Source organism: Myxine glutinosa, chromosome 2 (assembly GCF_964187855.1).
Source record: "Myxine glutinosa chromosome 2, kmMyxGlut1.1, whole genome shotgun sequence".
In the NCBI taxonomy this organism is placed as follows: Eukaryota; Metazoa; Chordata; class Myxini; order Myxiniformes; family Myxinidae; genus Myxine; species Myxine glutinosa.
This window is the reverse complement of record NC_136262.1, coordinates 217,764,176-217,780,488: the sequence shown is the minus strand read 5'-3', so window position 1 is coordinate 217,780,488 and position 16,313 is coordinate 217,764,176. Positions and strand designations below refer to the sequence as shown.

Sequence of the window (16,313 nt, the reverse complement as noted above, 5' to 3'; positions counted from 1 at the left end):
CAACTTAATGTAAAGTACATTGATGTCTACTATTGTCTTTGTCCTGAATGCGATTTATATATCAGCTTCTCCAGGAGCCATAAATCAATGCAATAAATAAATAAATAAAAATAATGAGAAGTGTTTTTCACACCACTTTTTTTTAAAATTGCTCTATAGTGCCCAAGTCTTTGTAGCTATATGAAAGGTTATATTACACGATCCCCGACCCCATTTATAAGTGGGAGTAGGGAAGTGTTTTAGGCCCCCACAAAAAAATAGAAAATAAACAAAATTTAATTTCTTCAAAATGCCGACAGGATTAGAACAGCATCAGACAAAGCCGGGTACCCCTGCTAGTGTGCGTATATATATATATATATATATATATATACATACAGTGCATTCAGAAAGTATTCAGACCCCTTCACTTTTTTCACATTTTGTTATGTTGCAGCTTTATGCTGAAATCGTTTAGATTCATTTTTTCCCTCATCAATCTCCACTCAATACCCCATAATGACATAGAGAAAACAGGATTTTAGAAAGTTTTGCAAATTTATTAAAAAGAAAAAACTGAAATATCACATTTACATAAGTATTCATACCCTTTGCTATGACACTTGAAATTTAGCTCAGGTGCCTCCCATTTCGCTTGATCATCTTTGAGATGTTTCTACACCTTGATTGGAGTCCACCTGTGGTAAACTCAATTGATTGGACATGATTTGGAAAGGCACACACCTGTCTATATAAGGTCTCACAGCTGACAATGCATATCAGAGCAAAAACCAAGCCATGGGGTCGAAGGAACTGCCTGCAGAGCTCAGAGACAGGATTGAGTCGAGGCACAGATCTGGGGAAGCCTACAAAAAAAATTCTGCTGCATTGAAGGTTCCCAAGAGCACAGTGGCCTCCATAATTCTTAAATGGAAGAAGTTTGGAACAACCAGGACTCTTCCGAGAGCTGGCCGCCCAGCCAAACTGAGCAATCGGGGGAGAAGGGCCTTGGGAAGAGAGGTGACCAAGAACCTGATTGTCACTGGCGATGAGGAATTGAGGATGAGGATGAGGCGACTCCAGAGATCCTGTGTGGAGATGGGAGAAACTTCCAGAAGGACAACCATCACTGCAACACTCCACCGATCTGGGCTTTATGGCAGAGGGGCCAGACGGAAGCCTCTCCTCAGTGAAAGACTCATGAAAGCACGCTTGGAGTTTGCAAAAAAGCACCAAAAGGACTCTCAGACTGTGATAAACAAGATTCTGTGGGCTTTCATGCATATATCCGGTACGACAGTCATGGGTGGTGCTGAAACTCTTTGAACAGATGCTCCTAGTTCTACTACGTTTTCTGCATAACCAAATTGTTAAATAAATACATGGATACTTTACAAGAGCATGGATTTGCCTATTCACCTAAGCAATTATATCTACAGTTTCCTATTGTATTAATAGATGACACTATAGTGCAGCAATAAGAGATATTTTTCTAAACCCAGCACTGGTGATTACAAGCTCTTAAAAAAGGGGAAGTTACACACATTTAGCTGAGCAGTACCGCACAGAATGACTAGCGTCACGTCATTACTTTCATTATCACACGTCTACCCAAACAAGAAAATCACAATCGCAACTTACAATAAATTGCAACGCAGAGGAGGCATAAACACCTAAAAACTTCAAAAACACCGACTAAAATGCTTTTGTTACTCATGCTTCACATAACTCAACTAAAGGTTTCACAAATAAAACTGGAGCAAGCAATCAAATATTGCATACCCTCACCGTGTTTCGTTTGGTTTTATAATACGTATTCTATTGATGTACTTGCATTCTAATTCTACATACAATACTTCATGGACATACTCACAATGTAATAGTACATACTTTATCGACATACTCACATTCTAATTGTACATACTCTCTACCGTGTGCCCCTATGTTTTGTGTTTCATATGTATTTTTTGATTGCTCGGCTTGTTGAGTGGTGTTGTATAAGACAAACTAAGTGTTGGAACACATCCCCCCATAATTACACTAATTCTTATGGGGAAAAATTCCCCACTATCCGTCGTTTCGTTATATGTCCAACTTTTCTGCAACGTATGTTGGACATCTAGTGAGGACCCCCTGTACTTACATTCTAATTGTAAATACTTTAAAGAGGTACTCCGTTGAAAAAAGATAGTGTACTAATCTGGCAACCACTAGGTGGCGTTTGTGGCCTATGTCAGCATATGCTGTGCGGACAAACAAACACACGGACCCAAATGCAATACCCTCTCCTTTGGTGAGGGTAATGAAATAAAATGTATTCTACAAATTACGTATGATTGTGGAGATCATTATCACACTGACAGTTGTATCACATCATAGCAAAGGCAATCGTGTTAATTTGATATTTTTACCTCGTCTTTAAACTTCTCATGTGGCCTATATAATACTGATATGGAAATAGCCCTTATGTTCCTTTCCCAGGATTATAAACGACAAACAATCTTGTATTTTTAATTATTCATCAGACAGACACAAATGGCGTATTTTAGTATGATTACCATGACATTGGTTTCATTTTTAAATATTACCCTTACATCTTTATTTACAAAAGCAATTATGGAATGCAAGCTGAAATTTGTGATAAAACACGCACATGCTTTACTCTCATGCCTTCAGAATGCAGAGCATTGCAAGTCACGCAAGAGGAACATACCAGGTTAAGAGCCACAAGTGGACATTGGTCTAGAGTGGCAGTTGGAGTAAGTAATTGTGAAATTCTGACAAACCTTAGGGTTTCCTCCTCCTTCCTTGGCTGCATAAAGCATCTGCAGAGCAGACTCTGCAAGAGTTTTTGTTTGATCCAGCAGAGCCAGTTGCTGCTGGTTGGTCGGAGTCTTTGAGGCCAAACCGACAGCAGCAGCTGTGAGTGGATTGAAGTAACTTGCAAGCTGGGACACCTGCACCCAAAAATAATGATTGATAAATGTGACCTCCTGCTGCATCTTCACACAAAAGTTAATGACACGTCTGCTTGGTTCCTGCCAGTATGTGCACTCACTGAGTTGTTCTGCAAGTAGGGAAAAAAATCATGAAGCATGTTAGAGTAGCCCAGTTTGATTTTCTCTTCCTTACAGTGAATGGTGCAACATCATGGCCGAAGTGTCATTCCAGTTAAATCTAACAGACATTTAGTTATGATAGGGGAGCAGCTAAACCCACCAGGTAGACATGGCCGAACAAGCATGCTATCCCAGTGACAACAGGGGGGCTGGGGGTGGCTAGCAATATTTTCTATCTAGTGATGACATCACCCTCTGTCATTGCAGCCCTCATCCTTCAGATAGGCAGGAAGCTTCCTCTTCCCTCTCTGCAGACCTTGATAAAATCACAAGATGGTCCAACATTTGAAATATGTATTTCAACCTTGACAAATCTCACACTCCCACTCTGGCTCTCTGAAAGGATCGTCTGGCAAACCCTCCCATCTACCGTACTTTCTTAATGAACCTCTGGAAGACGTTCAGTCTCTCTAGCGTTTGGACCTCTCCATTAGCTGCAATCTTTTTTGGGTAAATCATGGATCAAAGTCGCTGACTGGGAGTTCAGAGCACGCTATTCTATACAATCCTAACTCGACTAACTATTTCATTACCTACCCCCACACACGTAACAATATATTTTCCTATGCTGAAGACTGTTGTAAGTTCCGTTATGATTACAAAAACACCATGGCAAGATTTATTTTTGTCTACAAAATTGAGGCTCAGGGAATACCTAGAACACCGTAGAAAGGGGGGAAACACCAACAGCAGGGTAGAGGGACACTTTGAGGAAGAATGGGTGAGGAGAAGAATGAAAGCAAGGGGAGGGAAAGGAAAATACAGGGGTGAACTAGCTATGTTGCAGGCTCAAACACAGCAAGAAGAGGAGAGGAAAACCAGGGCAGAAAAGGCAATGGAGCAAAAAAAAAAAAAAAGCTGGAAAGGAAGGGGTGGCTTGGGGAGGGTTAGAGAGGGGGGAAATAAAATCATGGGTATGGATGGGGGTTGACCTGAGGAAGTAGTGAACAGCCATTTTGTAGCTCTTGAGAGAAGAACGATTTTGAACAGATTGGGGGAGGATGAGGATGGGGAGGTAGTAGTATGGCGGCCATTTGGGGAAAAAGCCTCTAGCTTTTGAGCTGGCTGCACCCACCTTGTGTAAACAGACAACCCCAATAATTTCATTAAGTGGACCCATTTGGACCATATTAGGAGGGTTGTCAAGTTCTTGCGGTGTGCGGGGGTTTACGAGAATGCGATTAATGTCTGCTGGTGTCAGGGTCCAAACGCGTTTTCTTGAATTCTTAAAATCACACATAACTCTGCCAATAATGGACATAGAGGGTCGTGTGAGGTGTCAAAATGATCAGAGTACTTCCATACAATATGTAAGCTACAACCCAGCTGTCAGTGACATCTGCGGTTACCTCTGGGTCAAGAAATCTGTAAAAATGGTGAAATGTATATTTTGTTTTAGATTTTGATACATCATAAATGTCTTCATAACTCAGAGAATAAGGAAGGTATTGGTTTAATGTGTACTTTAAAAGTTTCCCAGTACACTGTGCAAAATGATGATACCACACAAATATATCTGATATTAATATAATGCATGAAGTTTACAATAAATAAAGAAAGTAAATAAATGAAATTTAAAAAATAAATAACTAAAGATGAATAACTAAAATATGACAAATAAATAAATATAGCATTATATGTGTCGTTATGCATGTGATATTACTAATGCTGGTATTTTTTTTCAGGCCATCAAGCATGATAAGACAGTTGGAAAAAGATGAGTGACAACTGTTCCTAACAAGAAACAGCGCATTTCTGAGACTCAGTGGGATGCTTGCATTTTCTGCCAGGATGCTCATCTTCCGATTTTGAAGGCATCATTTGTTGGGGCCGAGAAGGTAAAAGCTGCTCACACAGAACGTGTTTCACTTGGGGACAACAGTATAGCACTGGAGCGTTTAAGTCCTGATATTAACATTCTAGTTGAGAAGGGTGGTAAATGGCACAAATCATGTTACGCCACCTTCACAAGTTCACTGAACCTGAAGCGTATGAAGGACAGACAATCGAAACAAGTTTCTGGCAAAGCAGTCGTGTCAGAAACACCGGTAGCAGAACAGCACAGTGTTGCACTGACAAGGACTGTAGTTCCTGGTGTTGATTGGAAGTCTTGCATCTACTGCCAGAGTAGGTCTCGCAAAGATCTTCACCAAGTGATGTCCCATGCAGTCAATGACTGTATCCAAGACATCGCCAAATCTGACCATAAACTCAAGTGTCTGATTGGTCAGAATGACTTGATAGCATTCGAGGCTCATTATCACAGGAGATGCAAAATAAAGGATGAACGTTTGAGCTCGGCTACAGCACAGGTACAGGATTCTACCACATCAGACAAGTGTGCAAAAGCTTTTGAAAAACTGACGCATATGCTTGACGATGGCTTTGATGCAGGCAATGTGTACTCAACGAGTGATGTTCTCACACATTACTGTATACTCCTCGATGATGAAGGCATACAATCAACATCATGTCGATCCCACCAATTAAAGCAGAAACTACAGAAGCACTATGGATCCAGGATCCTCTTCAAGCAGCAACGTGACAAATCAAAGCCATTGTTAGTGTTTCCAGCCCTGTCCATTGGAGATGCAATTGAGGCTTTGAGAACAACATCAGAAACCACAGCGTCCATGACAGATGCTTCAGAATATGTGCCTTGTGGTCGTTCTCATGATCAACTATTCTTTCAAGCACTAAGCTATGTGTGTACCAAAATCAAAGCGGGTCTCGATCATGTAAAGTGCATTGGTACCTATGATGATATCAACATTTCTGCCGCAGAAACATGTGTCCGTGATAGCCTGTACCTGCTCCTTAAATGGCTGTATACCAACTCTGACGAAGCAGATTCAACTGAAGAGTTGGAAATGAACTGTGATGACGACATTCACAACCGCATCCTTAATACTGGAGCAACCATTCTCTTTCATGCAACAAACAGTAAGAAACTCACACCTAAGCATGTTGGTACGGCTCTCTTTGTACATCAACTGACAAGGTCGAAGACTCTGGTTCAATATCTGCCACAATATGGGCGACTGTGTCAGCTATGATACACTACACAGAATAGACACCACAATTGCAGCAGACCAACTTGAACTCTTTCATGAAAATAACAATGTTGTTGTTCCAAACTCACTTGTTCCTGGAAGGTTTGTGCAGTTTGCTGCTGACAACTTGGACATTGTAGAAGAAACCTTGGATGGCAAGGGAACATTTCATGTGACCCAGATGGCAGCTTTCCAGCGTGGCCCCTCTGAAAACATCCCCCATTCATCATCTGTCATTGGTAAACAGAAGTCTCTAAAGTCTGTTCCACATCAGCTGAATGAAATCGAGTCCGCTAATCTACAACCAACCCGACAGTTGCCAAAATTCACAGCACCAGTGTCCACGGACATCATGACATGCGACGAAGTGGTTTCACAGGAAGCTCACCTACTAGATGTTGTCTGGTTATGTGCCAGAAAGAACTCTCAAGAGAACCAGAAGATTCCAGGTTGGACAGCATTCAATCAGAAAACTTCAGACAAAGATAGTCCACAGAGTATCACTGGATATTTGCCGATAATTCCAGCTCCAGCCCATGAGTTGGATACAATCGCAACAGTGCTCACAAGATGTCAGGCCATTACTAAGCACTTGGGACAGCCACACGTTGTGATTACATTTGACGAGGCTTTGTATTGCAAAGCCAAGGAACTCATTTGGCATAATCATGACGATTTACGGAACGTCATTGTCAGGCTGGGTGGTTTTCACATTGGCTTGAACTTCTTGAAGACCCTTGGACATCACTTCAAAGACTCGGGTCTGGCGGAAGTGATGTACGAGTCAAGAGTGTACACTGACACAACTGCCTACAAAATCATGGATGGAAAGAGCTGGAACAGGGCTGTGAGGGCTCACAAGTTGATGACAGAAGCAATCTGGAGACTCTTGTGGACGCAGTATGAAGTATGGCGTACTGACACTGGCAAGGGTGATGACCATGTACAACACGAAGCATTAATAGAGCTGAAATACGTGCTCGAAAGTGACAAGGAATCAGTGCTGACATCTTGTCTGGAGAAATCCACAAAAGTAATGCAACAATCACTACACGAGTTTGACCAATTCATTGAAGAAAACTCAAGCAATCCAACGTTCATGCTATGGAAGCAATATCTTGATTTCGTAAGCACACTGTTATGCTTTATTAGAGCTGAGAGGGATGGGAACTGGGAGCTCCACCTGGAAATGTTCAAAGAAATGCTCCCACTGATGGCTGTGTACGACCATGTAAACTACACCAGGTGGGGAGTTGTCTATCTTGCAGACATGCAACAACTGAATGAGACTGCTCCAGAAGTACAGGCTGAGTTCACATCAGGAAACTTTGCTGTCAAACACAGGTCAGAGAATTTCAACCAGGTTTCGACAGATCAGGCACTGGAGTTTGTAAACAAAATGTGCAAAGTATCGGGAGGTCTCATTGGCATAACTCGCTCAGAGTCAGCAATGAATCGCTGGTTACTTACCTGCAGTGAGAGAGCACGACTGGCTGATGATGCACGTACACTGGCTCGGATGAAATCTGCTGTTTCCACTGCACACAAAGATGGTTCATCCTCCAGGCTCAAACGAGATGAGAATGATGTCCAAAAACTCGTCACCCAGCTTGAAAGTTTCAACCCTTTTGGACGTCAAGAGAACGAGTTGATTTGTATAGCAACAAATGATGTTGCTCCAAACAACGTGAAGGAAGACCTGATGACAGCAAAAGATCGTGGTAAAAGGTTGGTGGAAGAGTTCATCACTTCATGGCTAGGGCCATCACCAATAAAGGGTTTCTTTGATCCAATAAGGAAGAATAATTCCAAGACATTTCATGATATGTCGACGGAGTCATGCAGCATTAAGTCAACACCTAAAAGACTGAAGGCAGACAGAAAAATATACCATAGACTTCTATCAGCAGCAAGCTCTGGTCGGGGCATAAAATTTGCCAACATACTACGGCATGAGCTCTACCCTGTCCCGCCCTTGTTGGCAATCCTTGATGGTCAACTCCATCGAACAGACAAATCCAGTCTTGCACACATCTTAGGTGATAAGCATGCGGTGACTGAATGTCCAATCTCAGAAGAAGTAAGCTGTACTCTGACGCAATGGCCATGGTACAAGCCATACAGAAACCTAAAGAATGCCAGACATTTGGAGATTATGCTGACCATTTCACATCCACAATTTTTGCTAACTTTGTGAATGGGTGCAACAGAGTTGACATCATATTTGACACCTACAAGGGAAACTCCATCAAGACATCAACGCGGGAGAAACGTATCGGTAAAACTCATCAAGTGAAGCGTATTGTCGACAGTCGAAGTGTGCCACTGCCTACCTCATGGAAATAGTTTCTTGCCCTTGAGAGCAACAAGACCAACCTTATTAGCTTCCTTGCTAAAGAGATGTTGCTGAAAGCTGCGACACTTGCAGATGGTCAAGAACTCATTGTTGCTGGAGGAACAGCATCTGGTGAAGGTGCTGTCTCCTCTTCGAAAGGAAACCGTAGGCATCTTTACTCAAGCCAAGAAGAAGCTGACACCAGACTCATTCTGCATGCCTTGGACGCCGTGCAGCAAAGTTATGCAAAGATTGTGATCTGTAGTCGAGACACGGATGTCTTGGTCCTCGCTCTGCATCATGACCTTGGCCCCAATGTTTGGATCAACTGTGGCACAGGAAAGAAACCAAGATTCCTTCCAGTTAACCTCATTCGGCAAGGTCTTAGCTCTGAAGTAATAGATGGGTTGCCTCTATACCATGCCTTAACGGGATGTGACACTACCAGTCAATTTGCTGGACTGGGGAAGAAGTCAACATGGTGAGTAATGCTACAGCATGCATCCCTCTTGTCATATGCTCTCTCTGGACATGTAGGAGCTACGCTCACACCAACGAGCATGGCCCGAGTGGAAATGTTTGTAATGAGGCTGTATTCGCCATCATGTGACAAACATCAGTCAATTGACAGTCTACGATGTAAACTCTTTCACCATAAGGATGACCCGAGTAAACTACCACCAACAAAAGATGCCCTGACATTTCACATCATGCGAGCTACCTATCAAGCCCTGATCTGGACACATGCAGGACAAGCATATCCTGACCTTCCTCCACCAGAGGAATGTGGATGGCACATCGATGGCGCGAAGTACCAAAGCTAATGAGCCTCGTACCTGTACCAGATGCCTGCCGCGAGTTAATAAGCTGTGGATGCCAGATAAGTTGTGCATCATCAAGATGCTCGTGTAAAAGCATGTCCGTCCCATGCATTGGTGCATGTAAATGCGGACCAAGATGCACAAACCTGGCAAACGCTCTGGCTGGTGATGAGACATCTGATTCAGAAGCAGATGATTAGACTAACTCATGGACTTTCAGATGCATTGTAATTATGATGGACATTTAAGTGAATTGTGAACATGATAGACATTAAAATGGATAGTTACCAAGATGGACATTCAAGTGAACTTTTATTTTGCTGGACATCTTAGTTAAATCATGAACATGATGGGCATTCAACTGAATAGAAAATATGATGGACATTCAAGTGAATTCTGATTTTGTTGGACAAACATTTAGTATTATGAAACACGTGTATCTCCAAATTAAACATTTATGGTGTATTTTTGTGTTTGTGTGTATTATTCCACAGGTGCCCAAAATAATCTAAGGCATCTATAATTAATGTCTCTTTAGTCTTGATAATGTGCAATGCAGTCGCGAAAATCATCATATTTATCTCGATGTTATACCTGAAGTAATTGCCAATATCACATCGACTTTATCCAAACTTATGTTGTATGCATACCATGAAGAAAATAAGGGGGTACACTTAGGTTTTGCGGTATTAAACTCAGAAATATTAATATCAGATATATTTGTGTGGTATCATTATTTTGCACAGTGTACTGGGAAACTTTTAAAGTACACATTAAACCAATACCTTCCTTATTCTCTGAGTTATGAAGATATTTATGATGTATCAAAATCTAAAACAAAATATAAATTTCACCATTTTTACAGATTTATTGACCCAGAGGTAACCGCAGATGTCACTGACAGCTGGGTTGTAGCTTACATATTGTATGGAAGTACTCTGATCATTTTGACACCTCACACGACCCTCTATGTCCATTATTAGCAGAGTTATGTGTGATTTTAAGAATTCAAGAAAACGCGTTTGGACCCTGACACCAGCAGACATTAATCGCATTCTCGTAAACCCCCGCACACCGCGAGAACTTGACAACCCTCCTAATATGGTCCAAATGGGTCCACTTAATGAAATTATTGGGGATGTCGGTTTACACAAGGTGGGTGCAACGAAGTTTTAAAATATGGCCTATGGCCGCCATACTATAGGGGCAGGGCATGGAAAGAGCAGAATGAAGGCAGTATAAGACAAAGACCACCAACCTCTAATTGATGTGGGATTCAGCACCCAAAGATTCAGATGCATCACAGTAGATTCCAATGATTTTTGAGGGCTTTAGTCTCCATAGCATCAAGATGTGCAAGGTGTGAGGCAGGGGTGCCAGCCAAAAGGGCGGGAAGTACTCCACTGAGCTGCAGTTGACGGCCTTGTAAGTCATTGAAAGTTTGAGTTTGCATAAGAAAGACCAAGCAGTAACCCGGGTTGCCCCGTGATTTTAAATCTTTACATAATTAATCATAATTTTACATATTTAAGTGATTAAGGTGATTAAGGCAGAATTAAATTTACATAATTAATTAATCTATTTTAGGGGGGGTGTAATCCGGATTCGTGTGATAGGAAAATCCTTTGTGACACAAAATGTCTACATGCGAGTGGATCATGTGTCTCCATACGAGGGGTGGAGCTATGCTAATTAGTTAGGGCATAGGGGTAAATTCCCAGTGTGTAATCGCCTCTGTGATTTTTCCCTTTTTTTATTTTTATACAAGATCGAGGCTCGTGAAAGAGCTAACATTAATCACACAAAAAGTCAAACCGACACACAAAACACAAAAAATAAGGGGAGCGGCAGACAAGATGGGGAGAGAGGGAGAGAGGAGAGAGGGGAGAGAGGAGAGGGGGAAGGACACAAACACAACATTTGAGAGCAGGGACAATGGGAGAAATGTGGGAGGGGGAGGGCTTTTGGGGAGGTGGGAGAGGTATAAAACATATGAACACTGCAAGGACTTCCAGGAAAGAAGTTGGAATTTCAAAAAAAGAAAAAAAAAAAAAGTATCTGGGGTGAATTAGCGGGGGTAGAAAAGATCAAGGTTTTGGATGGGGGAAGATAAGAGATGATGGTGAACAGCTGTTTTAAAGACCTGGAGGGAGGAGTGGGATTGAATAGAGTGAGGGAGTTTGTTCCAGAGGCGGGAGAAAAGGGGAATGAAAGAGTGAAGGTGAGCAGAGAGCCTAGATTTTGGCAGTTTAACCATAAGAGGGTTGCAGGCAGATCTTGTACGACCTGAAGGAATATTGGGGGGACAGAGCACAGAGAGAGCTGTGGGAGCAAGGCCAGAGAGGAGTCGCTAGAAGACAGAAAGACCACCAACCTTCCGTTTCCGGTCTTGCTGGCGACGGTTCGTTTTTTCGCAGGTCTCCACGCTCTCCATCGAAATCGAAGTTAAGTCATTGTTCCAATTTGTATTTTCGTTATAACTGTATTTCTTTTATGGTGTATGTACGTTTATTGTCCCGTCAAAGATTTTCGGTGCAAATCTTTCATACCTGTATTGAAAATCGCGTTAATTCGTGTCGTCTCGAGGTCTTGTACAGTGTACACTGTACAACCTTGAGGCTTTGTTTTTCTCTCAGCGCCTGTCGTTTGTGATCCAGTAACTTTCGTTCTCTGTTTTCGCAGTCTTTCCACCCCAAAGCCTACTTCCTTACGTAAATCTCAACTCAAAAAAAAGAAAAAAAAAAAGACTACCTTCTCTGTGCTCATTCGTTTATTCATTCTTATTCGTTCGTTCGTTCTTCGACCACGTGTTTCTCCCCCATTTCCCCAGATAGATTGTCAAATTTCAATTCGTTATTTTATCGTCCATGTGATATTGTTTGATTATAGTTAGTTTTGGTTTGAATTTCCTGTAACTCGTAATTAATTAATCGTTTTCTGCCCTTGTGTGTGGCCTTGTAGTTGTACCCCCGTCGGTGTTTTGTTAACTTAAGTGTGTTTTGCTTGGCTCTTGGTTTTTTCCCTTCTACCCCGAACATAATACTGTCTAACGTTCTAATTCCCCACCCCCCCCCCCAAAAAACAAACAAAAAAAAACAAAAACATTTATTTTATTTTCTCCACGTGTACTGTTGTCTCATCCTGTATTTTCTGTCCAGGTGTGCTGTTCGCCCCACCCCCATTATCTCCTTGCCATCCACCGTTTGCCCTGTTCACGTGACTCGTGGTGGTCCCTCTCGGCTCTCCCCCCGTTGGTATTTTTGTGCATATAAGATTGTTCATAGTTCTGTTTAAATATTTTTAAATATGTTTAACCTTTCCCCTTCTGTTTTTTATTCAGTGGTATATTACAACACGCTGTTTTTCTTCCTATTTAAAAGGCTTTTCTCAATTTCCTCTCCAACTCATTCCACTTCAAAAAAAAGAAATTCAATATCTTATACATCTCCCTCACTACATGGTCTAAATTCACATTCATTCCATCCCTCCTCCATCATCCTGAACCGGATTGCTAACTTGAAAATCACAACAAACCCAATTTGTTATCAATGTTCGTCTTTCATTAATCATCCACTTTCTAAACTCCCCTCTTGCCCCTCCCATCCAAATCCCCCCCCTTGCACCTACACTCCGAAACTTCCCCCTTGCCCCTCCACTCTTAAACTCCCCCCTTGCCCCTCCACTCCTGATCTCCCCCCTTTCCCCTTCCCTCCAAAACTCCCCCCTTGCCCCTCCCCTCCTAAACTCCCCCCTCACTCCTCCCCTTCAAAACTCCCCCCCAATCCCCCCCATTCAATTCTCCCCCCATACCATTCCTCTCCAATTCTCTCTCCTCCCCCCTCCTCCTCCAAGCTGCCTCCTCCCCACTTCGTCTCCCTTCTATCTCATACCTCCACCCCCCCAAACCTTCTACTTTCCTCTGCCCCCCCTCAAACAACCCCTCACTGTGCCGCATCCCTTCACCAGCAAACCTTTCATCCTCCTCATCCTTCCCTTTCTTGGAACTCTTCTGCAACATCTGAAACACTATCAACTGCTCTCCCTACCTCCCCCTCTCATCCTTCATCTTACCCTACTCCTCCCCTCCCCTGTCCTGTACCCGATGCTCCCCCTCTCTCTTCATTAACGGTATGGACCTCAAACATCCGGGGCCTTCGCTCAAACCTGACTGATCTCTCCATACAGGTTGCTTCTGACAATCCAGACTTGATCTGCTTAACAGAGACTTTCCTCCTTCAAGATGTCTCTGATTCCTTAATAACTCTTCCTGGTTACTCCCTCCTCCGGTATGATAGACCTGAGCCTCGGCCTGGTGGTGGGGTGGCTATCTTTGTCAAAAACTCTCTTCCTCACTCTCCTTGCACTGCTCTCTTTCCTCCTCACCAGCAGGAGTACCTCTGGTTACGGCTTCCTCTCCGCTCCCACCTTTTGTTCATATGTGTTCTGTACCGTCCCCCAAACAGTGATGACTCCATCTACATTTCAATGTCTGACAACATGGACCAACTTCTATCCACTCATCCCAACTCTCTCTTCCTCATATGTGGTGACTTCAACTGTCATCATGCCACCTGGTTGGGTGTGGTTCCTCTCTCACTAGTCATGGCACCTCAGCAAAGGACTTCTGTGACTCACTGGGATTGACACAATCTGTCAATTTCCCGACCCGGATCTCAGCCAATGGAGTATCTTCTCTTCTAGACTTGGTTATGACAAACTTCCCTGCTAATGTCTGCTGCTCTTCTTCTGCTCCAATCGGTTCTTCTGATCATGTGCTTGTCAAAGTGGACATCTCTCTGGCCATTCTCAGAGAGCCTCCTCAGCGTCGACGAGTCTGGCATTTCACTCAGGCCGACTGGGACGGTCTTCAAGCAGCCATCAATCGTCTGGATTGGTCTCCCATCTCCACTGCCTCTGACATCAATTCTTCCTGGGAATTCTTCCAAAGCAAACTGATCTCTCTCATGCACAGATTTATCCCATCTCGCCTTCAATTGTCTTACCCTTCCTCCCGTCCATGGTACACTGAATCTTGTGGTGAGGCAGTTGCCCTGAAACAACTTGCCTTTGCCTCTTGGAAGGCTAATCCAACTGAAGGAAATCTCAGTTCCTTCCACCAAGCTCGGAACAAGTGTTTGTCTACCCTCAGGAGTGCCAGGAAGCACTATCTCTCCTCACTCAAGAATGAACTCTCAAACCTGTCTCCTTCCTCCAAATCCTGGTGGCGTCTGGTCAAATCCGTTTCTGGTGTTTGTTCCCCCTCCATCCCCTCCCTTACCTCAAATGGCCACACAGTTGACATCGCACGTGACAAAGCCGAATGCCTCAACTCTGTGTTCGCCTCGAAATCCTTAGTCCCAAACCCATCTCTCTCTGTTCCCACCTTTCCCAGTCGAACCCAAATGCTCCTGGACTCTGTGTCCTTCTCTCCTGACAAGGTGGAGGAGTTTTTGTCAAACCTCGACTCTGATTCTGCAACTGGACCAGACGGCATCAGCCCACGGGTCCTAAAATCCTGCTCTGCCGCTCTATCTCACCCTCTCTCTGTTCTTTTCACCCTATCTTTTGCTCAAGGTCATCTGCCAGCATCCTGGAAATCAGCTAACATTACCGCTTTACACAAAAAAGGTGCAAAAACAGATCCTTGCAACTACAGACCAATCAGCCTGCTCCCAATTATCAGCAAAGTCATGGAATCCATCATTGCTTCGGATATGAAATCTTTCCTCTTCTCCAATGGCTTGATCTCTGATCATCAATTTGGTTTCAGACCAGGTCACTCTACTCTGGACATGCTGCTTCTGCTGTCTCAACAATGGATGGAGGTCCTGAATGCCAAACAGGAAATCAGAGCTGTCTCCCTTGACATATCAAGGGCCTTTGATACGGTCTGGCACCCAGCTCTGCTCACCAAACTCTCCTCCTATGGTATCCATGGAAATCTCCATGCATGGCTTGCGGACTTCCTCTCTGGTCATAGTCAACGTGTGGCCCTGAATGGATTTCTCTCATCTCCCCTTCCTGTTCAGGCTGGAGTTCCCCAAGGAAGTGTGCTGGGCCCTGTGCTTTTTCTGGTCTTTATCAATGATCTCTCTGACTCTCTGGAAAATCCTCTCTATCTCTTTGCTGATGACTCCACTCTCTGCCGCTCCATTCCTCTTCCCTCAGATAGGCAGTCTGCAGCCTCCTCACTCTCTGAAGACCTGGACAAAATCACAGACTGGTCAAACAAGTGGAACATGTCTTTCAATCCTGCCAAATCTCACTCTCTTACTATGTCTCTCCGAAAAGATCGACTGGACAACCCTCCCATCTACTTTCTCAACAATCCTCTCCAAGAAGTTCTGTCACTCAAGCTTTTGGGTCTCACTATCTGCCATGATCTTTCTTGGGAAAACCACATTTCCAAGCTGGCCTCCAAAGCCAGTCGCCGACTGGGCATCCTCCGTCGTGCGAAGTCCTTCCTCGGCACACCTGAGCTCCTCACCACAAACAAGGCTTTCATCCGCAGCTCAATGGAATACTGTTCTCCCCTATGGGCTGGTGCTCCTGCCTCACACCTGGCTCGGCTTCACGCTGTTGAATCCAAAGCTTTCAAACCCATTGGAATCTCCCGCGATGAAGCTATCTCTGAGGGCCTTTCACTCACTCACCGCAGGCAGGTAGGTGGTCTTTCTGTCTTCTACCGACTCCTCTCCGGCCTTGCTCCCCCAGCTCTCTCCGTGCTCTGTCCCCCAAATATTCCTACAGGTCGCACAAGATCTGCCAGCAACCCTCTGATGGTTAAACTGCCGAAATCTCGGCTCTCTGCTCACCTTCACTCTTTCATTCCTCTTTTCTCCCGCCTGTGGAACAAACTCCCACACTCCCTTCAATCCCTCTCCTCCCTCCAGGTCTTTAAAACAGCTGTTCACCACCATCTCTTATCTTCCCCCATCCATAACCTTGATCTTTTCTACCCCCACTAATTCACCCCAGATCCACCTTGTTTGAAATTCCAACTTAT

The 16,313-nt window shown here is 43.7% G+C and overlaps 1 protein-coding gene across 2 annotated transcripts in view; it reads right to left on the bottom strand.

Annotated features, from left to right (window-relative positions):
* Positions 1–16,313, bottom strand: part of LOC137420825 (talin-2) — a 432,847-nt gene that overhangs the window by 47,356 nt on the left and 369,178 nt on the right. For both annotated transcript variants that reach the window (XM_068106240.2, XM_068106243.2), the window contains exon 41: positions 2,766–2,936. In XM_068106240.2, coding sequence (XP_067962341.2) covers positions 2,766–2,936 — 171 coding nt within the window. The remainder of the gene's footprint in view (positions 1–2,765; positions 2,937–16,313) is intronic.